Source organism: Poecilia reticulata, linkage group LG12 (assembly GCF_000633615.1).
Source record: "Poecilia reticulata strain Guanapo linkage group LG12, Guppy_female_1.0+MT, whole genome shotgun sequence".
Taxonomy (NCBI): domain Eukaryota; kingdom Metazoa; phylum Chordata; class Actinopteri; order Cyprinodontiformes; family Poeciliidae; genus Poecilia; species Poecilia reticulata.
This window is the reverse complement of record NC_024342.1, coordinates 13,978,593-14,000,454: the sequence shown is the minus strand read 5'-3', so window position 1 is coordinate 14,000,454 and position 21,862 is coordinate 13,978,593. Positions and strand designations below refer to the sequence as shown.

Below are 21,862 nucleotides of genomic sequence, written 5' to 3'. Positions count from 1 at the left end.
TCAGGCTGCGGGTCGCCAGGGTGACCCGCAGCCTGAACAACGGCGATTGCACGCCAAATCCAACCAGTATTCAAGCAGTATAGATATACTGGTTGAAAATAACACTGGTGGAAGGGCAAACATGGCGCCGTTGTTCAGTAGCCTGAGGGAAGTGGCTCCACAGTTAGAGCAAGAGTCGTTGTCGTACAACTCTCTCTCTGTGTCGCCGCCAAACGAATCCAGCCAGACCAGCACATACTCCAGCAAACTTTTGATGTCATAGTCCTTTCCCACGTCTGACGGCAGCTTCTTCTCCCTCAGCTCCATCAGAACTGGGGAAAGGTCTTCCTGACTAAAATGCTTGCCGGGCTGACGGACAGCTGAGAGGATGAGACTTCCACAGCAGGGGATGGACGATGCCTCCAGAAAAACCCTTTCCTTAGCGAGACACCGCTTGGTGACGCTCAGGTTTAGGAGGCTTTGGAACGCAGCGCTCACCCAGCTGTTCTGGAGCTCATCGGAGAACTTGAAGAAGTTCTCCTCCGCTTGTCCTGGTCCTGCAGATGTCCTCCCTACATCTAGCAGATCCGAGCCAACGCTAGCTACTGAATTAACGTTAGGGGAACAGGAAACCTCGACAGCAACGGAAATCTTTACATTCAGAGATGGTTTTTCAGACAAATGAGCAACACTGTTTTCATCTGAATTACAACGTTCCCCGTCTGGGGAACGTTGTATTTCAAAGGACCCTGTGAAAGTGGCCTTCAGAGGACTCTCCTGCATGGATGGGACCAGCRAAACCAAAGCTTTGGCTGTCACTTCAGCCACAGCTTTGGCTGCGAGATCAGCCGCATACAAATCTTCCCCAGCCGGGTTAGATTTTTCTGCGACTGCAGTCTCACCCTCACGCTGTACCATCTCCGAACAAACCTCCCCAGCTGGGCCGGTTTGTCCAGAGACAGTACCATCATCCTCTGTACTGTCTCGTACAGAGGATGAGATGGAGTCCGAGGTCCCAACATCCAACGCCTTTACAGAACAAACCTCTCCAGCCGGGTCGGTTTGTTCTTTGGAACTGGATGGAAATCCTTTCCAAAACAGATCGTCCTCTTCATCCTGATCGTTTTCTTCTTTGCAATCCTTCCCTGGAAAGAAATGATTGCACACTTTCTTCATCCCGGTGGTCACGGCATATCCGATGCCCCAACCAACCGGGAATATCAGGGGAACAAGTGCCGTCGCAAAACTGAACATTGTTGCTCTACACAAATCTGAATCTCCAAGAAATGTCTGGATCCTGACTGATGCTTAGAGATTCCAGTATTCAAGAACTTATTTGATCTACTGTGATGAACATGATGTCATCTATGACCTCATCAGTGAGCTCACTGGACGTCTGGCACAACATCTTGCTTCTGATCGTTGATATGGAAATGATCAGATCAGCTCTGCATGACTCAAGCTGACATAAATATTTAAATAAAACGTTGTACTTTTTATTTATTTAACATGAAGAGAGTAATAGATTTGAATATTATTTAAATTTTGCTTTTGTGGTTTTCCATACCTGCTGTGGTATAAATGTTCTGAAGCCTTTTATCCACTATTATTTTTAATTACTATTAATTCATTAGGATTATTCACGTATTAATCATTGCATAGTGCTAGGAACAGTCTGTGACTTATTATATTTATTTTTATTAATTTTTGTAGACAATTTAATGCTGTGACTATTTTACCAAACATAAGAAACAAAAGCAGAAGAGCGATCCAGACCTGCAYTTATACATAATTTTATTGAGGTCCAGAACCCAGAAGTTCTTGGCTTGTGTCATTCAGGAGCCTTGGGGATAAAAAGGCTTCATGATTGTATTTCAAAGGCAGATTTCAAGAATAACTCAGGCAAGAGTTTGGGTCAGGTGCTATTTCAAGATGTAGACGGTTGTAGGAATCTCCACGATGTCAGTAACACAGAGTAGCATGCCTTACTAGGTGTATGTGCGTGCGTGCGTGCGTGCGTGCGTGCGTGCGTGCGTGCGTGCGTGCGTGCGTGCGTGTGTGCAAGTAAAATGCTTGCTACCTTTCTGTGCACAATAATATGCATTATCATTTGTGATAATTTTATTTATTTATTTTTTTTTGTCATAGTACCCCCAAGAATTGTAGACAAATTATTTAATAAAGTACGTTTTTTTTGGCTGATGCAGAAGCAGCTTCTGCTTTACTGCAAATAAAGGCTCAATCCTTCCACCTATGCCCAGTGTCCCTGAGTTATGGTTGGGAATTCCTCTCATGTCTATTGAAGGTCATGGCTAGAAGAAACAAAAAAAAAAAAAAAAGAGAGAGTACTTACTGTGGAGACCACTTTGATGTTATTCAAACAGGATTCATCAGGTATTTAATTTGATCTTGTCTGCAGGAACTGAACATTCTGTGTAATTTGTGCATGTTGTTTTATTCGTTCACTCTTATATTGACAAAATAGTAAATAGTTTTCCAGCTTTTATGATGCAAATAAACAGATTTATACCAGTTTGGCTCATAGATTCCTGCTCCTTTCAGAAGTTTCTTTCATAAGCTAACGAACTTGTAACCGAAGGAAGCAGCTTGTCAGCTCAGAAAAGGACTTTTAGGTTGTCTAAACGAACATAATGAACATATTAATAATGGCCTTGTTATCACAGAAAACTGGCAGTAGATGTTGGCGATAGATAACTTTGCTGTCAAATACTACAAAGTGCATAACGTTATTTCTGAAATTAAAGTAACTTATTTTCCAGTTAAAAGTCATATATGACAGATATAACTATATTCTGGTAAGAACAGTAAGAGCTCTTCAAGTTTTAAATAATTAAAAACAATTTCTAAACATGAAAAAAAAAACAGCTAAACATTTGCACTTTTTTGCTTGAAAGTTGTGCAAAATTTAATCATATAAAATTTCATTTCACATCATTATAAATAGATTACTTCACAATTAAGGTTATTTGCAACTAGAAAAGCCTTAAAAATGCCAAAGGATAGATAAATTTATGGCCTATTGCTTATATGGCACACAGGCTTACGGCAAAATATATTCAGAGAGGAAAATAAACTATTTTTGAATAAAAATAAATCGAACCTAAGTGTTGTTTAAATTTATGCTTTGTCCTACCTATAATAAGTTATTCTTGATTTTTTATTTTTCTGAGCTACAGTGCCTATAAAATGTTCATCACCTTGAATGTTTTAGTCTTCATTGTTTTCATAAATCAATCATGATTTGATCACTGAGCCACAGTTGGCCTTTTCATTGTCATTGTTTTAATATGCAGCCTTTATTTTAAGAGGATAAAAACCCACTGAGATTAAAAACCTATTTTTAAAGCGAGTCCTGGTGATTGCGATGCTTTTATCACCAGTTGACTGAAAAGTCTGTTGAATTAGGTCTGTCACTTTAAAGGGAACTAAAAGAAACAAACTCAGTAACAGAGAACTGAAGCAAAGAGTGACATAGTCAAAAAAACCCAACAAGTCTTAAAACACATGTAGCAGCAGAACGATTTAGTAGTAAAGCATATTAAAATGACATTTTACAGTCCATTCGGTTAAAAGCTGTTTCTTTATTATCTTGTGACAACTTCTTGCTCACCTGAACCAACATTAAATACTTTGAGGTAATATTGACGTGTCTGCTACAACACAATCCTGTCGGGCATCGCTCTGCTAAAGAGAGAGAACCTTTACAAACCCTTGCACCTGCTGAGTGGCCTACTGTTCACAGACTATTAACGTTCATCTCTCCTCTGACGACAGCACATAAACACTACAGGAATCAACTGTATTTTTTTCAATCAGGTTAAAATTTACTCTGCAGCAGAGGGCTGTGATCACTTTGCTTCTCCGTACACGGAAACCTGCAGTGCCACAGACGTTGCACCCTCCTTCGCTTTTTCCACTCCACATTTTATCCCCCTTTTATCTCCGTTTGCTTCTCATCTCTTTGATGCCTTCAAACCTCCTCCTGCCATCAGTTCTCCCTCTCTCTTCCTGGTGACTCTTAAAGAGTCAGGCCACTGTTTCTCAGCCAACCAGAGAGCACCGTCAGCTATTAGACAAAGTAGTGGAAATATGTCATCGGGGGGGGGGAGAACGATCTTTAAAACTGATGCGGAGAGACGAGAAGGCTGGGAAAGAGGAGAAATGGGGGAGTGATGCCATACGAAGGTGAACCAAGGTGGGGATAGACATGATGGTCACGTACGGAGAAGGCTTTTCCACTTCACATTTACACACACACATAAACTGTGGCTGAATCGTAAGAGCCGACACAAATACCATTAGTCTCAGTGGTGATTCTGGAGCAGTAATGAGATTGGAGGACTGCCCCCTTAGCTCACCCTTTACAACACCATAAATCCACCTGTTTACACGATAGAGGGCATGCTAACATGTCAACTCATCTCCTGCCATGTCTGCTTAAGAGTGACTCACTTCTCCTTGTTGCCGTTTTAGCCATAGTACTTTATGACAACATGCAAGGGAATTGCATTTTGGCAGACATTTTTGTCTAAATGTTAGAAGACATTTAATATTAATTTAAATGTTTCTAATTCAGGGGCTGCACAGTGGCACAGTTGGTAGAGCTGTTGCCTGGCAGCAAGAAGGTTCTGGGTTCAATTCCCAGCCCCAGTCTTTCTGCATGGAGTTTGCATGTTCTCCCTGTGCATGCGTGGGTTTTCTCTGGGTACTCCAGTTTCCTCCCACAGTCCAAAAACATCACTGTCATTGGTCTGTCTAAATTGCCCCTAGGTGTGAGTGTGTGTGTGCATGGTTGTTTGTCCTGTGTGTCTCTGTGTTGCCCTGCGACAGACTGGCGACCTGCCCAGGGTGACCCCACCTCTCACCTGGAACGTTAGCTGGAGAGAGACACCAGCAACCCTCCCGACCCCACTGAGTGACAAGGGTGCAAGAAAATGGATGGATGTTTCTAATTCACAGCTTTTTTTTTTGTGTCACTTTACATTTTGCAAGTGTTTCACCTGAAAGTTGTACCAGTAGACAACCAATGCAAGGTGTAGTTTATTTGTAGTTTAAAATATTTGAAGTAAATTATCATCTTCGAATGATCAAAAGATTGTGAAATGCTAACCGAATAAACGAATAAAGACATGCACTCCTTCTTTCTATGCAATTTAGATCAGGAGCCTGAAGTGACTGTGAAAGAAGATTAAATCTGTATTGATTTGTCTATATGTTTAGAAATGTTATCCTTACAAAAGACTTACCAATGTTCCACTTCCAGTTTTCTAACAGAAGCTATCACTATTATGTCACCCAGTTTCGTGTTTTTAATTTAGAAAATTTCATAATGCAGAACAATCCAACAAGATTCCTCAAAAAGGGAGGACAGGATGGGGTTGCAGAAAATTTCAATCTCGTTTGATCAAAGCCCAAAGCTCCAGTTTCTTAACAGAATAAATAGCGATAATATAATATCCAGTTAAATCATTAAAATCCAAGCAGGAAATGTAATAAATGTAGCAAAGGAAAAAAAAGATAAAGTGGTAGAAACATAAGAGCATACTAAATAAAAAAAAACCCAAACACTATCTACCAAACAAAATGATATTATTGATGCTGTTCCTTTTTAGTCAGAAGTGTTTGCTTCCAGCAAAGTGTCCCCTCTGTTCTAATTGCAGTTTAGTCAACTTCCTGTCTGATATTAGGTCGGCTTTGTTGTGATTCACAACCAGCTCTTGCAAACTGCTGCGAGAATTTCCCGAAATGTAATTTAAACCAGTGGGGAGCGCTGATAGAAGCGGAGATTATTTTTGCAAATAAATGTCTAAAGCATTTGATCATTTAATTCATACTATCTGCAAGCAGTGGGAACTTGATTAGAGACGCTGAATCTTTCTCAAACAGTGGGTGCAAATCCTGAAACAGCAAAAAAATAACTAAGAGACGTTTATATCTGTTTGGAAAAATCCTGTTTATTTATTGGAAAATAGTTTCTTGTTGATCTAAAGTGAGCACAGTGACTCACGTGGTTCACTCAATTGGGGAATTTGGTACAGCTTGAGCGTTAAATGCTTGTCTTGTCAGTGAGTGCTGCACGGAGGGATGTGACTGTTTGACCTTAAAGCTGGAAGAGCTCGTCTCCGGCTCTTCTCTGCGCTGCCGTCAAAAACGAGAGCCAGCTTTTGTTCAGGGGCGAGCGGATGACAGAGCTGACAGTAATAGCTGGCTTTGTAGAGCAAAAGGCCATCCTCATCACTGTCGAAACCATCCGGAGCAGCTCTAAGAGAGACTTGCTGAAGCAGCTCAGTGTACTCAGACAAGAGGGAATTGAAATCTGACACTGTGAATGGAGCCATGGAACATTTTGACAAATTAGGGAAGAGATATACCTAAGTGTGAGAGATGTAAGGCCAGAGCAGTCCTGGGTGACTTCTGAAATGTACTGGATCTCAAGGCAGAAGAACATATAATTTAAAGCAAAGATCTTAGAGAAATATGTTTATACAGCAAGAACAACCGTTGTCCCACAAGATCTACAGAAGTATGAGTTTGTAAAAAAAAAAAAAAAGAAAAAAGAAACAATCCTAAAAGTTTGACTGCAGACATCTACATGTAGTTCCCCTGAAGGCCGGGCGACATTTGAAGTGCTCAAACATGATATTCCCACATTTTGTTATAAGTGCAGAATTTGCACCTGTACTTGCATTTATACTGTCGACTGCCATCCCACTTTGACCCTACAATATGGTGCTCATTTCTGCCCCATAATTCAGGCTCGCAGAGAAGTGCCGCTGCTCCCGCTTGGACCCCACATCACTACACGAGCCACACATTTCACACCAGTACTTGTCCTCAGAGACGTGGACTTCCCCCCATGGTCCCAAAACCAGACAATGCAAGTGTGAAGTGAGTTCCTTACTTGAGCCAATATTTGGATCCATGCACCAGGACATCACTTGTGTCCCAACATGCCCAACCCTGATAAACTGCTGGAACTTCTCAAAGTAGAGACGCAAGTGTGATACATTTTGGGTTTCCACATGGACACATAAATGTAGACAGCACTTGGTGGTCCCACTGATTTATACCTACATCCCACTTTTTTGCCTCCTGACCAATTATTTGTTGTTAGGTAATGACTACAAAGTAGGATTTTGATTCCGTATTGCCAAATCCCAATATCATAGAAATCTATGTTCTTTAATTGCATGTGTTAAATAGCTATTAAATAGTTCACAATGTCTGCAGGAGAGGTCAGAGAAAAAAAAAAGAATCTGCATTATGGAGGAAAAAAAAGAAAGAAGGAAGTTATATAACAGCTGAGTTGAGCTAATCTGCAGGGTGTTGCTTGAATTTTGTCACTCCTTTTGTTGCAGCCTTTCTCGTCGTGCAAGTGAATTAGGAGCTTTAATCCTCCACATCATCTCCGGGATTTCGCAGCTCATTTGTCGCAGCCGGCTGAATGTCACAGGGGCGTGGGCAGTGGACGTGACCGTGGGACTCCCGTTAACAGAGGGAGAGTGACAATTACCGTCCTGCTGCCTTTGCCAAGCAGAGAAGGGATGTGAAACAGAGCGCCGGCGGATGACTCACTTGAACAGAGAGTCTAGTTTGGCTTCGCTCTAATGAAGCCACCATCCACTGGTGATAAATAACAGGGGCTGCCCTGAAGGAAAGAGAGGAGGGTCACATGTGTGATGCAGATTTGCCTTTCAGACCAGGACTCAGCTCTCCCTCTGTTGTCCACATACTTTGTCCCCCTTTGTTTTCTTTATGTCATCAGTGTCATTTCCCCCACTCATTTCTGTCGTTGAGGATCTTTTCCTCCATCTTCTCACTTTCTGCCTTCCATTTCAAACAATGTGCTCCCTCCGTTTTTGTTTGTCTCCTTGGACTCATTTAGGGTCAGCCATTTGTTCCTCAGATGGTGCCAAATGCTCCGTCTAGGTCATCCTCGGCATTAGTATTCACAACAGTCGTTTTGCTCAGTAGTTCTCCGTCCTCATGGAGAACGTCTGGTTTTCAGAGCCATAAGAAAAGCTGCACTTTCAAATCTATAAACACAGAAATCATTCGCTGCACCAAAACGCTTTATGTGACCTTGTTTTTCTCCATTTACTGGTGGCAGATTCTGCTGGAACTCAGAAACAGACTTACTTGATAGGACAGGCTGAACCAGTTTTATTGCTCAAAACACTTTCTTGCAAATATAAAAACCTGGCAACTCCACTGACGTGGCAAAATCTCCTGCCTGGAAAACATTTGGAAATTACTGTTGATATTCTCAAAAGACTATTTCAACATCCCACCTTTTAAAGCTTTAAATTTTGCTCCTCAGATGACTTAGTGTTGAAAGTAGTCTGAGCTGCGGGAAGTAGAAGTAACCAAAGTCCGACACATTCATAACTGCTTTTCAAAATTTAAAAAGTAAATAGTAAAGTGATTCTTACCCCCACAAGGTAACCATTTCAGTCTGTAACTTCACTCCCCATACCTGTGGATGAAGTGCCTTCGCTTTTACAAAGCAGAGGAGATGAAAACCAGCTGACATCGATCGGCCTTCAAAGGGTTTAAAAGTCATCTCTATGGCTCCGGTACTCCAGCAAACCACCGAAAGTCAAGTCAGTTCAGGTTTATTTTTATAGCATTTTCAGCAACCAGCGCATTACATCATAAAACATCATGCAGTCACCAACTATGAATCAAGCAAACATTGCATTTTGTCAAATGCCATCATCAAAATTACCAAGCAAAGAGTCGTCAAATATGTTGGTCAACATTCCTGTTATGACAAGTCAAAGGTAACTCTAGACAGCCAGGGTTTTAGCCTCGATTTAGAGGAACTCAGTGTTTCGGCTGTTTTGCAGTTTTCTGGAAGTTTGTACTAGATTTGTGGTGCACAGAAAGAGAGAGTCCCCACCCACACATGGAGAAACAGCTGGAAAAATAAGACTAGCAAGGAAGTCTGAGAAGAACCCAGGCCTCACTTCCTTCAGTTAAGGTCGGTGTTCACAAATCAACAATTAGAAACAGACTGGGGAAAAATTTGCATCGAGTTTCAAGGTGAAAAGTTCTGCTAACCAAAAGAAACACAAAAGCCCATCTTACATTTTCCACATATCATCTCAATGATCCCCAAGACATTTACGAAACGACTCTGTAAACTGAGGCTACAAATGCAGCACTTTATTCAAAGGCTCGTATCCCGTTCAATGTGGAGTAAATTTTGTTTAGCTAACATACCCAGTTGTGCCTAATCTCGCTACTCCGTACTACATCTTCCTGTGGTATCCAGGTTTGCTGCAGTGCCAACTAGCTTGTTTGAAAACAAATATTATTATTATTATCCGGCGCTTCTCTCTTTGCAGGTGAGGCTGTTGCTGATGTTTACAGTGCATTTTTTGGGCACTACTCTTTAACATTTTTAGACAATTGATAGAAAAATTGAGCATCTAACAGAATGTTCTATTTTTTTGCATAATTTATTAATAACATGCTCACAGCATGCTTACTGATTTAGCAACAGCTTGTAATATGTTGTACTAATTCTATAGAAGACTTTTCTTTTTGCTAAATTGTGTTTTATATGTATAAATTTTAGTACTTCTGTTACAAACTTAACTTACCTTAACTTATTTGTAGCAATAATGAAGTGGAGGATTCTAAGTATATAAAACTAGATTCCTAAGACATCAACTGGTGTATGAGATTTCCTTTTCCTAACAAAAGTTTCCTCTACACTGTTTGGCAATCTGAGATAAAACTCTTGACTGCTTGAATTTATTCAAGCAGTTCTATTTAAAATTAAATAGGAAATTTAATTTTAATCCCTCCTAAAATAAATTTGAGGAAACCAATGTGAGAACAGAAAACAGCTTCTCCGTTACGGAAATTTCTAAGATATTTTCCCAGTCTATTCAAAGGCAGGACTTGTCTGAAGCTGCATGTCTCCATGTACCTGAGGAAACTGCCAACCTGACACAGCAGGGAGTTTGAGGAGATGGATGTCAGTGGTAAAATGGCAGACAGCAATGCACAAAAATGAAGCACACTGCTGGAAGCGGACGCATTTTCATAGGCGCATGATGGGCTGTGTGTGTGTGTGTGTGTGTGTGTGAGAGCAGAGAACATGCGAGTGTGTCTGCATGTTTGTGTGTCAAGTTTAACCAGGGTGTGATCATGTAGGCTGATAAATTTCTGATTTCTGCATGGTCTGACTGACAGCGCAGGTCACAAAGTAAATGCAGGTTAATTAACTCAACAAACCACTTTGACAGAGGTTGCTATTTCCAAATGAAATACTCACTTACCAGCCAATTTTCTGTTGCTCAGCTTGTGGTAATGACAAATAAAGTAAAAAACAACCATAGCCAGGAAAAATCTATCCCCTCTTTTTAGACGCACTCCCTAAATCAGCCTCACAACAACACGCCTGTGTTTAAAAATTAAAAGGGCACACATTGTCATCTCATACATGAGCAATGAGCACTACTAAAGGCAGGCAGACTTTGCAGACACAGACAAACATGAAGATCCCCATCAAAGAGCTGCGGTCAACACACTGATTTGGTCTTTATTGCTACACCTCCAGAATCAGCGCTGAACAGAACAGACACGCCGCCAGCAGCAGGTTAAATGAGCTGTTTATTCTGTCCAAATCAGTAATGGGAAATTATGTTAATGTGGCCTCTGACAAATTGTTCATATTAAAATGACAGTGGCTGAACATTTTACATTTGAGGTAGAGGGTGTTTGGGTAGTTTGCAACCGTTGCAGGTGATTATCACTGACATCTGAGCTCACAAGAAGATGAAATAATACAACAAAGAGCTACTAGGCATTGCTTTTTAGAACCTATTCTTGCTTTGCATCATTTCTCTTAGCTTGTGTTTAGTTTTAAGTTCATTTTTCCGATAAATCAGAAGTTGAATTCTCTTCTTTGCAGAATTGTTTTCATTCAGCTCCACTGAACTGTTACAGTGTGACCAGCCCATTTAAGAGAAAAGTACCTCGAATGATTTTTACAGACGGCAAACAGAGGTTAAATAAAACAGACGTTTTTATTCTGAACATAACCTACGCAACAGATTTAAACTTAGTTAGGAAACCAACAGTTCACAATTCATGGCCCAATATCTCAAAAGTTGCATGATTGTTTATAATCTAAAAATAAATGTTTTCCAAGCTCCAAAGTTTGCTTACTGGCTTCCCATATTGTGCTGGTAAGGGCGTTGCTTTGCAGTTGAGGTATAGTCACCATAACAAAAGTTCTTCCAGCAGTTATATGCTAGTACTATTAAAGTCATGAGACGGCAATAGCTACTGTCATGCTACATGAGTGTTTACTGTGCGCAACATTAGAGCCAGATTTACAGTCCTATCAGGAGATGTGATTTGTGCCTGTCAAGGATTTGTTTCTTAGTCAAGCAGATATTTTAGCCTGATGGCCTGAAGGAGAACATCCATCAGCGCTTTTGTTTTGTATTTTCGAGCTCTTCTGCACCGGTGGCACCTTTGACATTGAATGAGTAAATCCATCTTTTATACACAATTTATGAACTGAAACCTGAGTGCGGCTTGGGCTGATGGGAGCCGCATTAGTTAGGGCTTGAGCAAATCATGCTTTTAATTTAATGACGGGGCTGACAATGTCGTTGAAGGTCTTTCTGAGGGAGACACACAAATGCCTGAACCAAAAGCTATAAGATTTTCTTGATCCCGTTTGTTCACTATGTTTGTGCCACTGGCACCTTGCAAAATAATACATTGTTCTTGAAACGTTTTACTTTAAGTAATGCTGAAGCTTTGAAGATTTTGTTTTAATTTTATTTGAGGGGTGGAATTTAAAGGGTGATGATCACATGTTTTACAAGTAAAAATCTGGAATGTGTGGCATGCATGTGTATTCATCGATTCTAAGAAGATTCCATATAGAAGAATCTCGCTGATAAATTTCAGCAGCAAGTTTTTAACAGCAAGTTAACATAACATTTTATCACAGATTTTCAATTTTCAAATTTGTAATTATTTACATGAAACTGTGACAAAAAAAGCAGAAGCAAAAGAAATCCAAATAAGTATTAAGTGATTTTTTTTTCAAAGCACTGTCTATTGCAATGTGCTCTATTTTACTTTGATAATAGATTTTTTTTTTTATCTAAATACAAATTCTTTGAATAGCATTGTATACAGCATATAAGGTTTTTGCTTGTAAGAAATGTATTTAATCAGTACAGACCCAGAAAAAAACAGTATTAACCTAAGAGTTAAATAACAGCTCTGTGACTAAGATTATGACTCATGACTCAGTCTGTACTTTTTGCGCTGTTAACGTTTCTACTCACTGGAAACTATGTGTCATAAGTTTTTCTGACTATTTCAACATAGAAAAAATAAATAATATACCTTGCAACAGATGCAAATGATAAAAGGTTGTATTTATTTTTTAAAGAAATGAACTTTCCCTTTAAAGCTATGATGCTATTCTTTCTACATATCATGAGTGTGTCACTTAATTGAGTAGTTAAATACAGCAAATGAGCCTATAAATGAGCTAATAACGCACTATCAAAGTTAATTAACACTGGGCAGCGTAATCCATTAACTCTCTACACTTTCTCATTAAATTTAATAAGAATACTTATTAAAAGAAGCAAGATTTTTAAGAGTTAAATGTTATTAATAATGCCTTGGGTGGTTATCATAATTCATAAATGTCTTAATTAAAGCTTTTCTAGTGTTTAGTCTTAATCCACTTTTGGGATTACAGCATCCGACCACATCCCATCCATGCATGCATAAATCATTCCTATCCCCCAAACTGTTAAAATATCCCTATAGCAGATCCTGAAGTTCCTCGCTTTGTATCTCATTGGATGGCAAAATGTAGTTTCTGTGCTAAAGTAAATCAGAATATTCTTGCAACCTCAAATTTGCAGACAATTTTGAATGTTTGATGGGAGGAAAAGAAAACTGTTGCTTGCTGGGTCTGCTGGTCTATCAGCTTATAGCCAACAGTGAACTGCAACAATAAAACTGACAAAAAAGATAACTTATTTGGATTATTACTTCAGATTGTTGGGGTACTACCCCTCTGTAGGAACCAAATTTTGTCTTGATATGCAGAAAAGTTACTGGGTGGATTTTCTTTTCTTGAAATGACCTCTGAACATCCCAGTGGGTTCAACATAGGTTGTCTTGATCTGAAATAAAACTGTTAATAGTACAAAAAAAACTAATAATCTTGCTGGGTAAGTTGGGCTTTAGTTTCACTGAAGGTGTAGGAATACAAAACAAAACGAAGGTTGATGAAACTTTCAATTACATTTGGTGGAAAGAGTTCACGGGACAAAGCATTGTAATTGGATCTGAAGGTTGATTGAGCCTGTACAATATTTGGCTGCTGAAGAACTTCTTTAATGCTGCTGAGTGTTTCTCTGTTTTGCTAATCCATTACTCTCTGACTCAGGGCCGTGCAGAGACCACTAAAGGGGCAGGTGCTCAAAAAAAAAGGGCTCATCTAACCGCATTCTAGTACAGAATATTAACAAAGCCTCTCAGCTTTCAGAGTTTAATAAACAATGATAAATTACAAAATTGTGAGATATACAATCAAAGTTAAGGAACATTTCTATATAGAGCACACAGCTGTGCATATGTAAGATATTTTATTAGTAATTTCTTTCTACAGGTCTATTTTGTTATAGGAAAGTATTGCAATATTAAAACCCACAATTTAGCAAAATATGTAAATCAGAGCTAGACCACCAGACATATTTTTTCTTTACAGAATTACACTATTAAAAATGTAAACAAGGACACAACGCAACCTTATAGTGGACTGTAATCTATAAAAAAGAGCTGCCTGTTTGCTACAGTGGAGATGAAGACGGTCCATTCAGGAAACCAGAGCTGCATCAAACTTTACCGTGGAACTGCAGAAAAAAAGAAAAAAAAAACAAAAGAAAAAATTGTATTGTTAATGCATGTCACCATGAGAAAAGTCTACTGAGTTTTGCTTAAAAAAACTATTTTTTTAATTAAAATCACACATTTTTGTCTCATGATGTGAAAATATTATTTGCAAAACAAACTTATTTACGCTTGTCATAAATCTTTTCTTGCTATTCTAAGTTTTTGTTTGTGACTCAAAGTTTTGCTTGAAATTCTCATGATATCGTGGGCAGGGACCAAAATCGCAACAAAAGATTTCTGATGTGTGGAAATAAAAGTTTGTTTGGCAAATAACTTTTTAAGTTCACGAGACAAAAATGAGTTATTATAATTCAAAAAAAGCTTTTTAAACAAAACGTTTTGTTTTTTTAAAATAAATCTTCACAATTCCAAAAGTTTTGATTACAATTTTATTTTACTTAACTGAGGTTAGTTTTTTTTTCCTTCCATTGAATAATTGGTAAACAAATTTAACTGCATACTCTGTGAACCAAACCCTAAACATAAAGTCTGGGTTGAGTTTTTTCCCCTTCATTAATGACATGCTTTTATTGCATACATTATATCTACTATGGTAATTCAGGGTGAGTTATTTTCAATTCTAAATGAATATTCTTGTTGAACTTTTATTCAAGATACATTTACCTAACGCTAGAATAAATGCAATGTACATTATGCAGCAAAGGAAATTAGAAGACATATATCCATTATGGAGATGATTGGGTTTGACTGGCGATGTGCCCCTGTTGCATAAGCGATGCTGAAGAATGATTGATATCATTAAAGATACAGGGGAGAAGCTTTTCAGTTATCTAGCTTTGCTAGCAAAGTCATTAGCTATCAAATAGCTAATAGCACAACAACAGCCTAATGTCTGTATGATAAAAATACTGAATCGATAGGTAAGAACAGTTTTTCCTCACCTGGCTGTCTCCTCCCACTCAGTAGTTCTTCAGAGAAAGGCAGAYGCAGAGGCCTGTCAGTGTCTGTTGTATTTCATTACCTCTCTGTTTAAACCGCGACTCCGAGCTGAAGCAGAAACGATACTTCAACGTTTTCCGTCATATAGCAAGTAGCAAGTCTACACTTTATTCACCAAAAAGATTTTTTTTTTATTTCACCAAAAACTGTTCTGTAATCTGGAACGTTCGCTAAGTTTAGCTCCAGTTAGCTGCCTTATCTCAATGCGCAAGAGGCAATTCCGTCATGCGTCATGGGCAAAAGGTCAAAGGTAACAAGGTGACCGGAGGGCTTGTTATGTTGTACAAAATAATTCCCCCAACAAAAAACAAATAATTTTAGTACATGTTATAATGTGTCAGAAGAGGGCTTAGGAAATAATAATACCAAAAAAAAAAATTGACCAAAAGGGCACTTGGGGGCAAGGAGCAAAAGGGGCAGGTGCTCAAGCACCCCTAGCCCCCTTTTCCCCCGCCCCCTCTCTCACCCTTGCACGTGCCTGCTCTGACTCCTAAGCAAGTGCCCAGCAAATCAGTGCTCCATGCAGCGATTACGTAATCAGAACCTCATCAATTCACCAGGGGAAATTGGAGTCATTAAGAAAAAAACAGGTTCTACTGTTTCTTTCAAACACTCTTGTTTCTTGTTTAACAGGCGCGGGAAAGTCCAAAAGACTATCAGTACTTGTTCAGACAATAATGCACACCATCTGTGCAATAAAAAGGATATTCCACCTCGGCATAAAGTCATGTCAAAGACCTTCTTTAAAGGTCTTGGCAATGGTTGTGAAATGTGGAAAATGTCCCTTTTCTGAGAGCCCGTCTGCAGTCTGCCAACCACAACACAGCCTTTTGGGCATGCCAGTAGGAATGATCAATTTTAGAATGAGTCATCCTCTGCAAGTCTCAAATGTTGCACTTGCGACGAAAACACTTTATGGATTGGAACGGCGAGGACCGCCATGTCTGCTCTCACTGAGACTCAAGTCACAGGTTGCAATCACTCAGTTTTCACATCGACTGTACTGTGTTCACATTACCACTGTCATATTTAGCAAATGCTTTCCTGGACAAATGCAACAAAAAATATGAGATTGAATGATTTGAGACGTAGCCCCTTCAAACCGTCGGACCACTTGGCGGACTGCTGCTGTAACCGACTCAAACATTGATCCGTTTTACAATCAATCAAATGGAGAGTGCGTCTCAGGGTCAGCAGAGACACTATTACCCGGGCCAGATGTGGATTTATGACTGCATAAGGCTTTTTCCTCATCCTGCACATTTTATTGCCTCTTATTTGTATTTTTTAGCACTTTCCTTTCCCAGTTTCTGCACTGTTAAATCCTACTGGCACGGGCGATATTTGTTTTTTTTTGTTTTTTTTTTAGAAGAACATGTTGCACATTTATGCTTGAAATCTCCTCATGACGTTTATTTCCATCACTTTTCTTGAAACAGGAATTCCTTTCCGTAATGTATTTTCCAAACATTTATGCTTCCTCCTGTTGTGCTCATCTACAGTCCGCCCGCACACTCTTCCTCAGTCTAGTCAAGAGATGCCTGGAATTATTTACTGCCTAATGGGTTACAGCAGCTCACACAAGACCAGCGGTGCTTTACTTTATTTATCGATTCTCATTCCTTTTGTCTTATTGTGTGTGGGTGTGTGACAGTGACCAGCTGCGTGTACGTGCAGGACAAGGACGCAAAGCGAAGACAAAGAGAGAAACCCCAACAATAATAACAACAACAAGGACACTTTGCACATTTGAGTTGCTGGAGAAATGACCTGTGGATTGCAAATTGATTGATATGTTGATGTTTTTTTTGAAGGCTAAAGGCTGATTCCACAACAGCACGAGCTCACATCCGTTTAAATGACGTATGTAGGCATATGTACATGGGAGTGTGTGCAAACGCCACAGTGACAAACATTAATCTGTGAGGACACATTAAACGTCTTCGAAGTCTGCAATGCTAATGGGTATTAGCATTCACAACTCTTTAAATTAGGAACAAATCAATCTATAGGCGCCGCTGCACAGGTTTTGTTGGGTACATTAAACGGTGCAGAAGAGAACAACTTTGTGTAAATACATCAAATGATTACTATGGATTTCTGCAACTATTTTTGCATTTTTATTACTCAGAAGCTGTTTTTCCTCAATTGAAGCATTAAGAAGTTTATTCTTCTCATGCCGCTGAAAGTGGAAAGTATTACGTTTAACAATATTTTAAGCAAAATTCCGGTATCTCTCGTCTCAGTTCAAATCTATGATTTTCACCTGCATGAAAGCAAAGAAATTCAAGTTTCTTGGTGTCATATTCCTGAATGATTGATGCAGGAGAGACTTTTTGGGGTGCAGTCTGCAGTAATGTAAGGTGTCTTCTGGTCTGTTGCGGAGAAGAAAGAGCAAAAGTCCTGACCCACCTGTGGTCCTGAGAAATGACTTATGAACTAAAATATTAAATCACAGATATGAGTACGTTTTGTAGGGTGTCTGGGTTCTGAATTAATGATCAGGAGGAGCAGGGTAGAGCTACAGCTCCTCCACAGACAAGAGGCATCTGATGTGGTTCTAGTAACTTATCTGGATGCAGACTCAGATCCTGTCTGGGTTCTGAAAATGTAATAAGCTATAATGAATTATCTTCCCAATGTAATCTCAGAAAAGCAGAACATGATCAGTGGATACCTAACTGTGTGAAAATAGTTCCCCCAAAATTTGATGACATGCAGTTTTCAACAAAGACTTCCACTGGCTTTGGATGTTTTATCGAATAATTTGCATCAAATTTGTTTATATTATTTGCTAAATTTTTGTTTTTTGGTCCAAAGATAATTCTTTGCGTTTCTGTTGTTGCTTAAGCATCTTACACAATTTTAAAAATGCATTCTAAATAGACGATGTGTAACTTGTCCCTTTCTAATTGTTTACTTGCACTTAAGTATTTAGTTTGCATGATAATCTGAGTTTTATCATCACCCTTATTCTAATGATTACCTTTTATCTTTTTAAATAACACTAGTAACACTAATGTAATAATGTTCCATTACTATTGCATTTGTTATTTGTATGTAAGTTGTTTCTTATAATTTGCTTCATCAGTTGTCAGCCTCAACCATACTGTGAATTCTGCTCTAGTACATGAAATACATAACTACCTGTTTTATTTTTGTTGGTCATTTTTTACCTTTTGTAATTAAGCCAAGTTAGAATAAGTTCCAAACTGAACTAAAACAATAAAAAATGTTGGGGGAGCATAAAATATGTAACTGATTATTACCCATAAAACTTTCCCTAGCACTTTTTTAGGTTTTTCCAGCTTGTTCCAATGTTTTTTGTTGATTTTTGTCAGCATGGTGCAATTTTTATCCAACGACAACCTTCCACTTAATCCAAGGTAAGTAAGCAGCCTAAGCAGTGACTCCCTTATTCCTACTCACTTGGGCCAACTCCTCTGGGGGAATGGCGAGGTGTAACAAGGCAGCCGAAAAAGGCGTTGGTCATCCATGAAGAGGCAGATGACAGAATACTTAGCAAAGGGCCGAGGCTGGGATCCTTGGTCAGTGTATGTACCAAGGGTCGGGAGCAGATATCACATGAGCCGTAGTAGGCCTAATCCATCATGGACAGGATGAGAGTAATGTGGGAACGGGATCAGACACCAGAGGGCGAACAGGGCAAGGACTGAATGGAATCCTATTCACACAATTCACATAATCCAGCAGAGAAGGCAGAGGGGAAATTAAGTAGTGAAGGGAGCAGGTGAAAACAGGCAAGAGACAGGTTAGCAGAAAAGACTCGATTAGCAAGTTTGTCGCCCTGAAAAATGGGTGACCATCCCACTGGCCATCCCAAGAGAAGACCTCCATCCCCTTTACGTTATATTCACTTCACACAAACCACCTTTTAATCACCTTCTTTAATCAAAACATAAATCAATGAATAAATTAATAAATAATGAGCAAAACACCAATGCATAGCCACAGGCAGAACGGTCACAACGTTACTCTGAATGAGTTGGAAAGTGAAGGAATGGATCACTTTTCATACTAAACCTTTTTACAAACTGGCACAGGTATTAATAACAATTGAAATAATTATTTTGGGTTTATTATTATTATTATTATTATTATTATTATTATTATTATTATTATTATTATTATTATTATTATATTTGACACACTGTAACTAAAAGGTCTATGCGAAATGTATGTTCTCGTTTTCATCACTTCGGTCCATAATGATGGCTAGATAAAAAATCAGCCGCAGGAAGAAAATTCTGCACGTGTCATATTTGATGCTCAAAGAGGACTGCATTGCTTCTGGTCTCTGTCTCTGTTCATAAGGGTCCATTTCAACGTATCTGAGTGTGTGAGACGGGGAAAGAACGGGAGGGGTGTCTTTAACCCAAATGACCGATTACATAACATCCTAAAAAAAAAAAAAATCACTACATACAGATAACAGAAAAATAAAAAAAATAAACTAAATCCCAAAGCAGCGAGTGAGTGAATGATACCAGTTCTCCCCATGCTCCTTTTCTCTTCGTGGGAATGATGCTGATATCGCCAAAACCTCCAGTCCTCTGAGTGGATTCAGGATCAATGAGAGAGAGAGAAAGAGAGAGAGAGAGAGAGAGAGAGAGAGAGAGAGAGAGAGAGGGAGAGAGAGAGAGAGAGCAGAGAGGGGTGTCTGCGTGTGTATTTTAAGCCACAGCTGTTGAGCTACCCCAAGTACGTGCTCAAACCCAGAGGGACCAGCGCAGAGCCAAGAGGAGTACACCGTCCGTCTCTTCGCTCTGCGGACGCGTGTGTAAAACCCGTCAGCTCCCGGATTTGCTTCCAACTTTTCTGTTTTTAGCTCGCTTATCTCGTCCTTGGCGCATTCCTCCGAGCGTTTGGAATGACCACTTTTCCCGCCTGCGTCGTTTCCATGTCAGCATGGGAACTGCCGTGTCCAAAAGGAAGAATCTGAGAAACGATGCGATATCTTCTGTGGCAGCAAAAGTTAGGTGAGCAATCCTCCTCGGAGGTGTCCACCTTTAATTGTTTCTGATTGCACCTCTCGGGAGGCTTCTTCCTCTTCTTCTTCCTTCTTTTTTTTTTTTTTTCTGGTGTGTGTGGCCATGCATGCAGGTATGACAGTCGGGTGACTTGATGAATGACCACTGCGCTATCCGGGGGTTTAGTCAGCCTTGCACTGCCTTGCGATGCGCATAGACGCTCCGTGCGCCTTGTCCCGTCTGTAGCCCCGGGGCGTGCGGCTGATCGGACAAGTGCTTTAAATCTCTCAGCGCTATCTCCCCAGCGCATTTGTAAAAGAAACACGTAGATGCCTCTTTTTACTCTGTTGAGGCCGAGGCTTAGTCAGTCTGAATGGGGAGGAAGAGGATGCTTGCCTTCCCATGTTGTTCTGAATGAGGAGGCATCATTGTATAACCAAAGTCATGCAGAGGCAAAGCGAGGACTCGCAGGAATCCTTTTTTTTTTTTTTTTTTTTTTTGCATTCTCACTTAGAAGATACCCTATCGAGGCTAACGGGGGCTGCCTTTCGCATCCCTCTGTCAATTAATCAATCAGTCACCCAAAATCAACGCCGTCGTGCGCTGATCACCTTCCTCTGTCAGTTGCCCGAGTCGGGCACAGAGCGGGACTGCAGGGGTTGTAAATTCACAAAAGGAGCCAGGGTGGGCGAGGAACCCGTCCGAACCCGGTCAGTGTTTTAATAAAAGACGCAAATGATTCACATTTAGCAGAAAGTCCGTCCGACGGCGCGCAGGGGAAGGACCAGCATCTCTACAGGCTGCATCCATCCCGCGCTGCGCTTGCTTTGAGTTGGAGCTGCGAAGCACGTGTGGCTGTGTGTTCATGTATGACAGACGGGATAGCCTCCATCCTGTCTGAGAGAAAAAGAAAAAAATAAAAATAAAAAAAGTCAAGCATCCGTGCACCAGAGGGGGGGAGTTCATAACAGGATCGATGTAATATGTAATTCTGTCGATGAATGACCTTCAGCAGTGCAAAGTCCAACATCCACACATGTGGGCTGATGTGATATTACGTCATTCCCTCTGTCTGTGCGTGTCACGTAGGCAAATCCCATATTTGGTTTTATCTGTGCGCCTTCAGGGCTGCGTGGAGTCGGTGCGCCACTTTGATGCATTCAGCTAACAAGTTGCTCTCACAGAGCAGCTGGTGAGCAGTCTCACCAACTTCAATGCAATTTATTCATATGTGGTTGAGCAGAATTGCTATAGGTGGTGGATAACTGTGAAGTGGATGTGAGACGGTTTTCCAAATGTTTAAAACTAATCATCTGGAAAGTGTGACGTGAATTTGTATTTGTATCCACTGAACATAAAGCCAGAGTCACAATAGAAGAGTTCATCAAAGCATACTCATATGTTAGAGTGGCCTAGTCAAAGTCCAGGCCAGAGAATCTGCGCTGAAACTTGGAAATTGATTCTCACACATGCGTACAGTCACAATTGACTGAATTCGAGATATTTTACAACACAAGGCAAAGAAGTCTCCAGAAATGAAAAGCTGGTAGAGACATTCACAAAAGACTTGGAGCTGCAGAGGAAAGTGGTTCTACAAAGCGGTTCTCAAGGGGACTGAACATGCTTATAGTCCACATTTTGTAGATTTGTGTATTTTCTTACCAAACTTTTGGCTGGTTAATTATATAAAATCCCAATGTCTAAATTTGAAGAAGAACAAAAAATTCAAGGGTTATGAATATTTCATGACACTGCATTCATAGATCATCTGAGCTCAGGAAATCTGAGTTTAATCTGCAAAGATACTGACACTTAATTCTGTCTTCTATTAATTTCACAGGCACTTATTACTCATTAGAAATCAATGAATAATAATTGATTTCTAATGAATTATTGTCACAATTTCTACACTTTCAGAAGTGCATCTGTACAATTAGTATGTTATTATACAGTCT

At 39.8% G+C, this 21,862-nt stretch overlaps 1 protein-coding gene across 7 annotated transcripts in view; it reads left to right on the top strand.

Annotated features, from left to right (window-relative positions):
- Positions 1–19,065: 19,065 nt before the first annotated feature.
- nsmfa (NMDA receptor synaptonuclear signaling and neuronal migration factor a) overlaps positions 19,066–21,862 on the top strand; it is a 38,443-nt gene continuing 35,646 nt past the window's right edge. For 4 of the 7 annotated variants that reach the window (XM_008423965.2, XM_008423962.2, XM_008423963.2 and 1 more), the window contains exon 1: positions 19,067–19,916. In XM_008423965.2, the coding sequence (XP_008422187.1) occupies positions 19,886–19,916 (31 nt within the window). In that variant the 5' untranslated portion in view covers positions 19,067–19,885. Of the gene's footprint in view, positions 19,917–21,862 lie in introns of all 7 variants that reach the window. The other 3 variants (XM_008423961.2, XM_008423966.2, XM_008423967.2) reach the window with 3 other exon arrangements.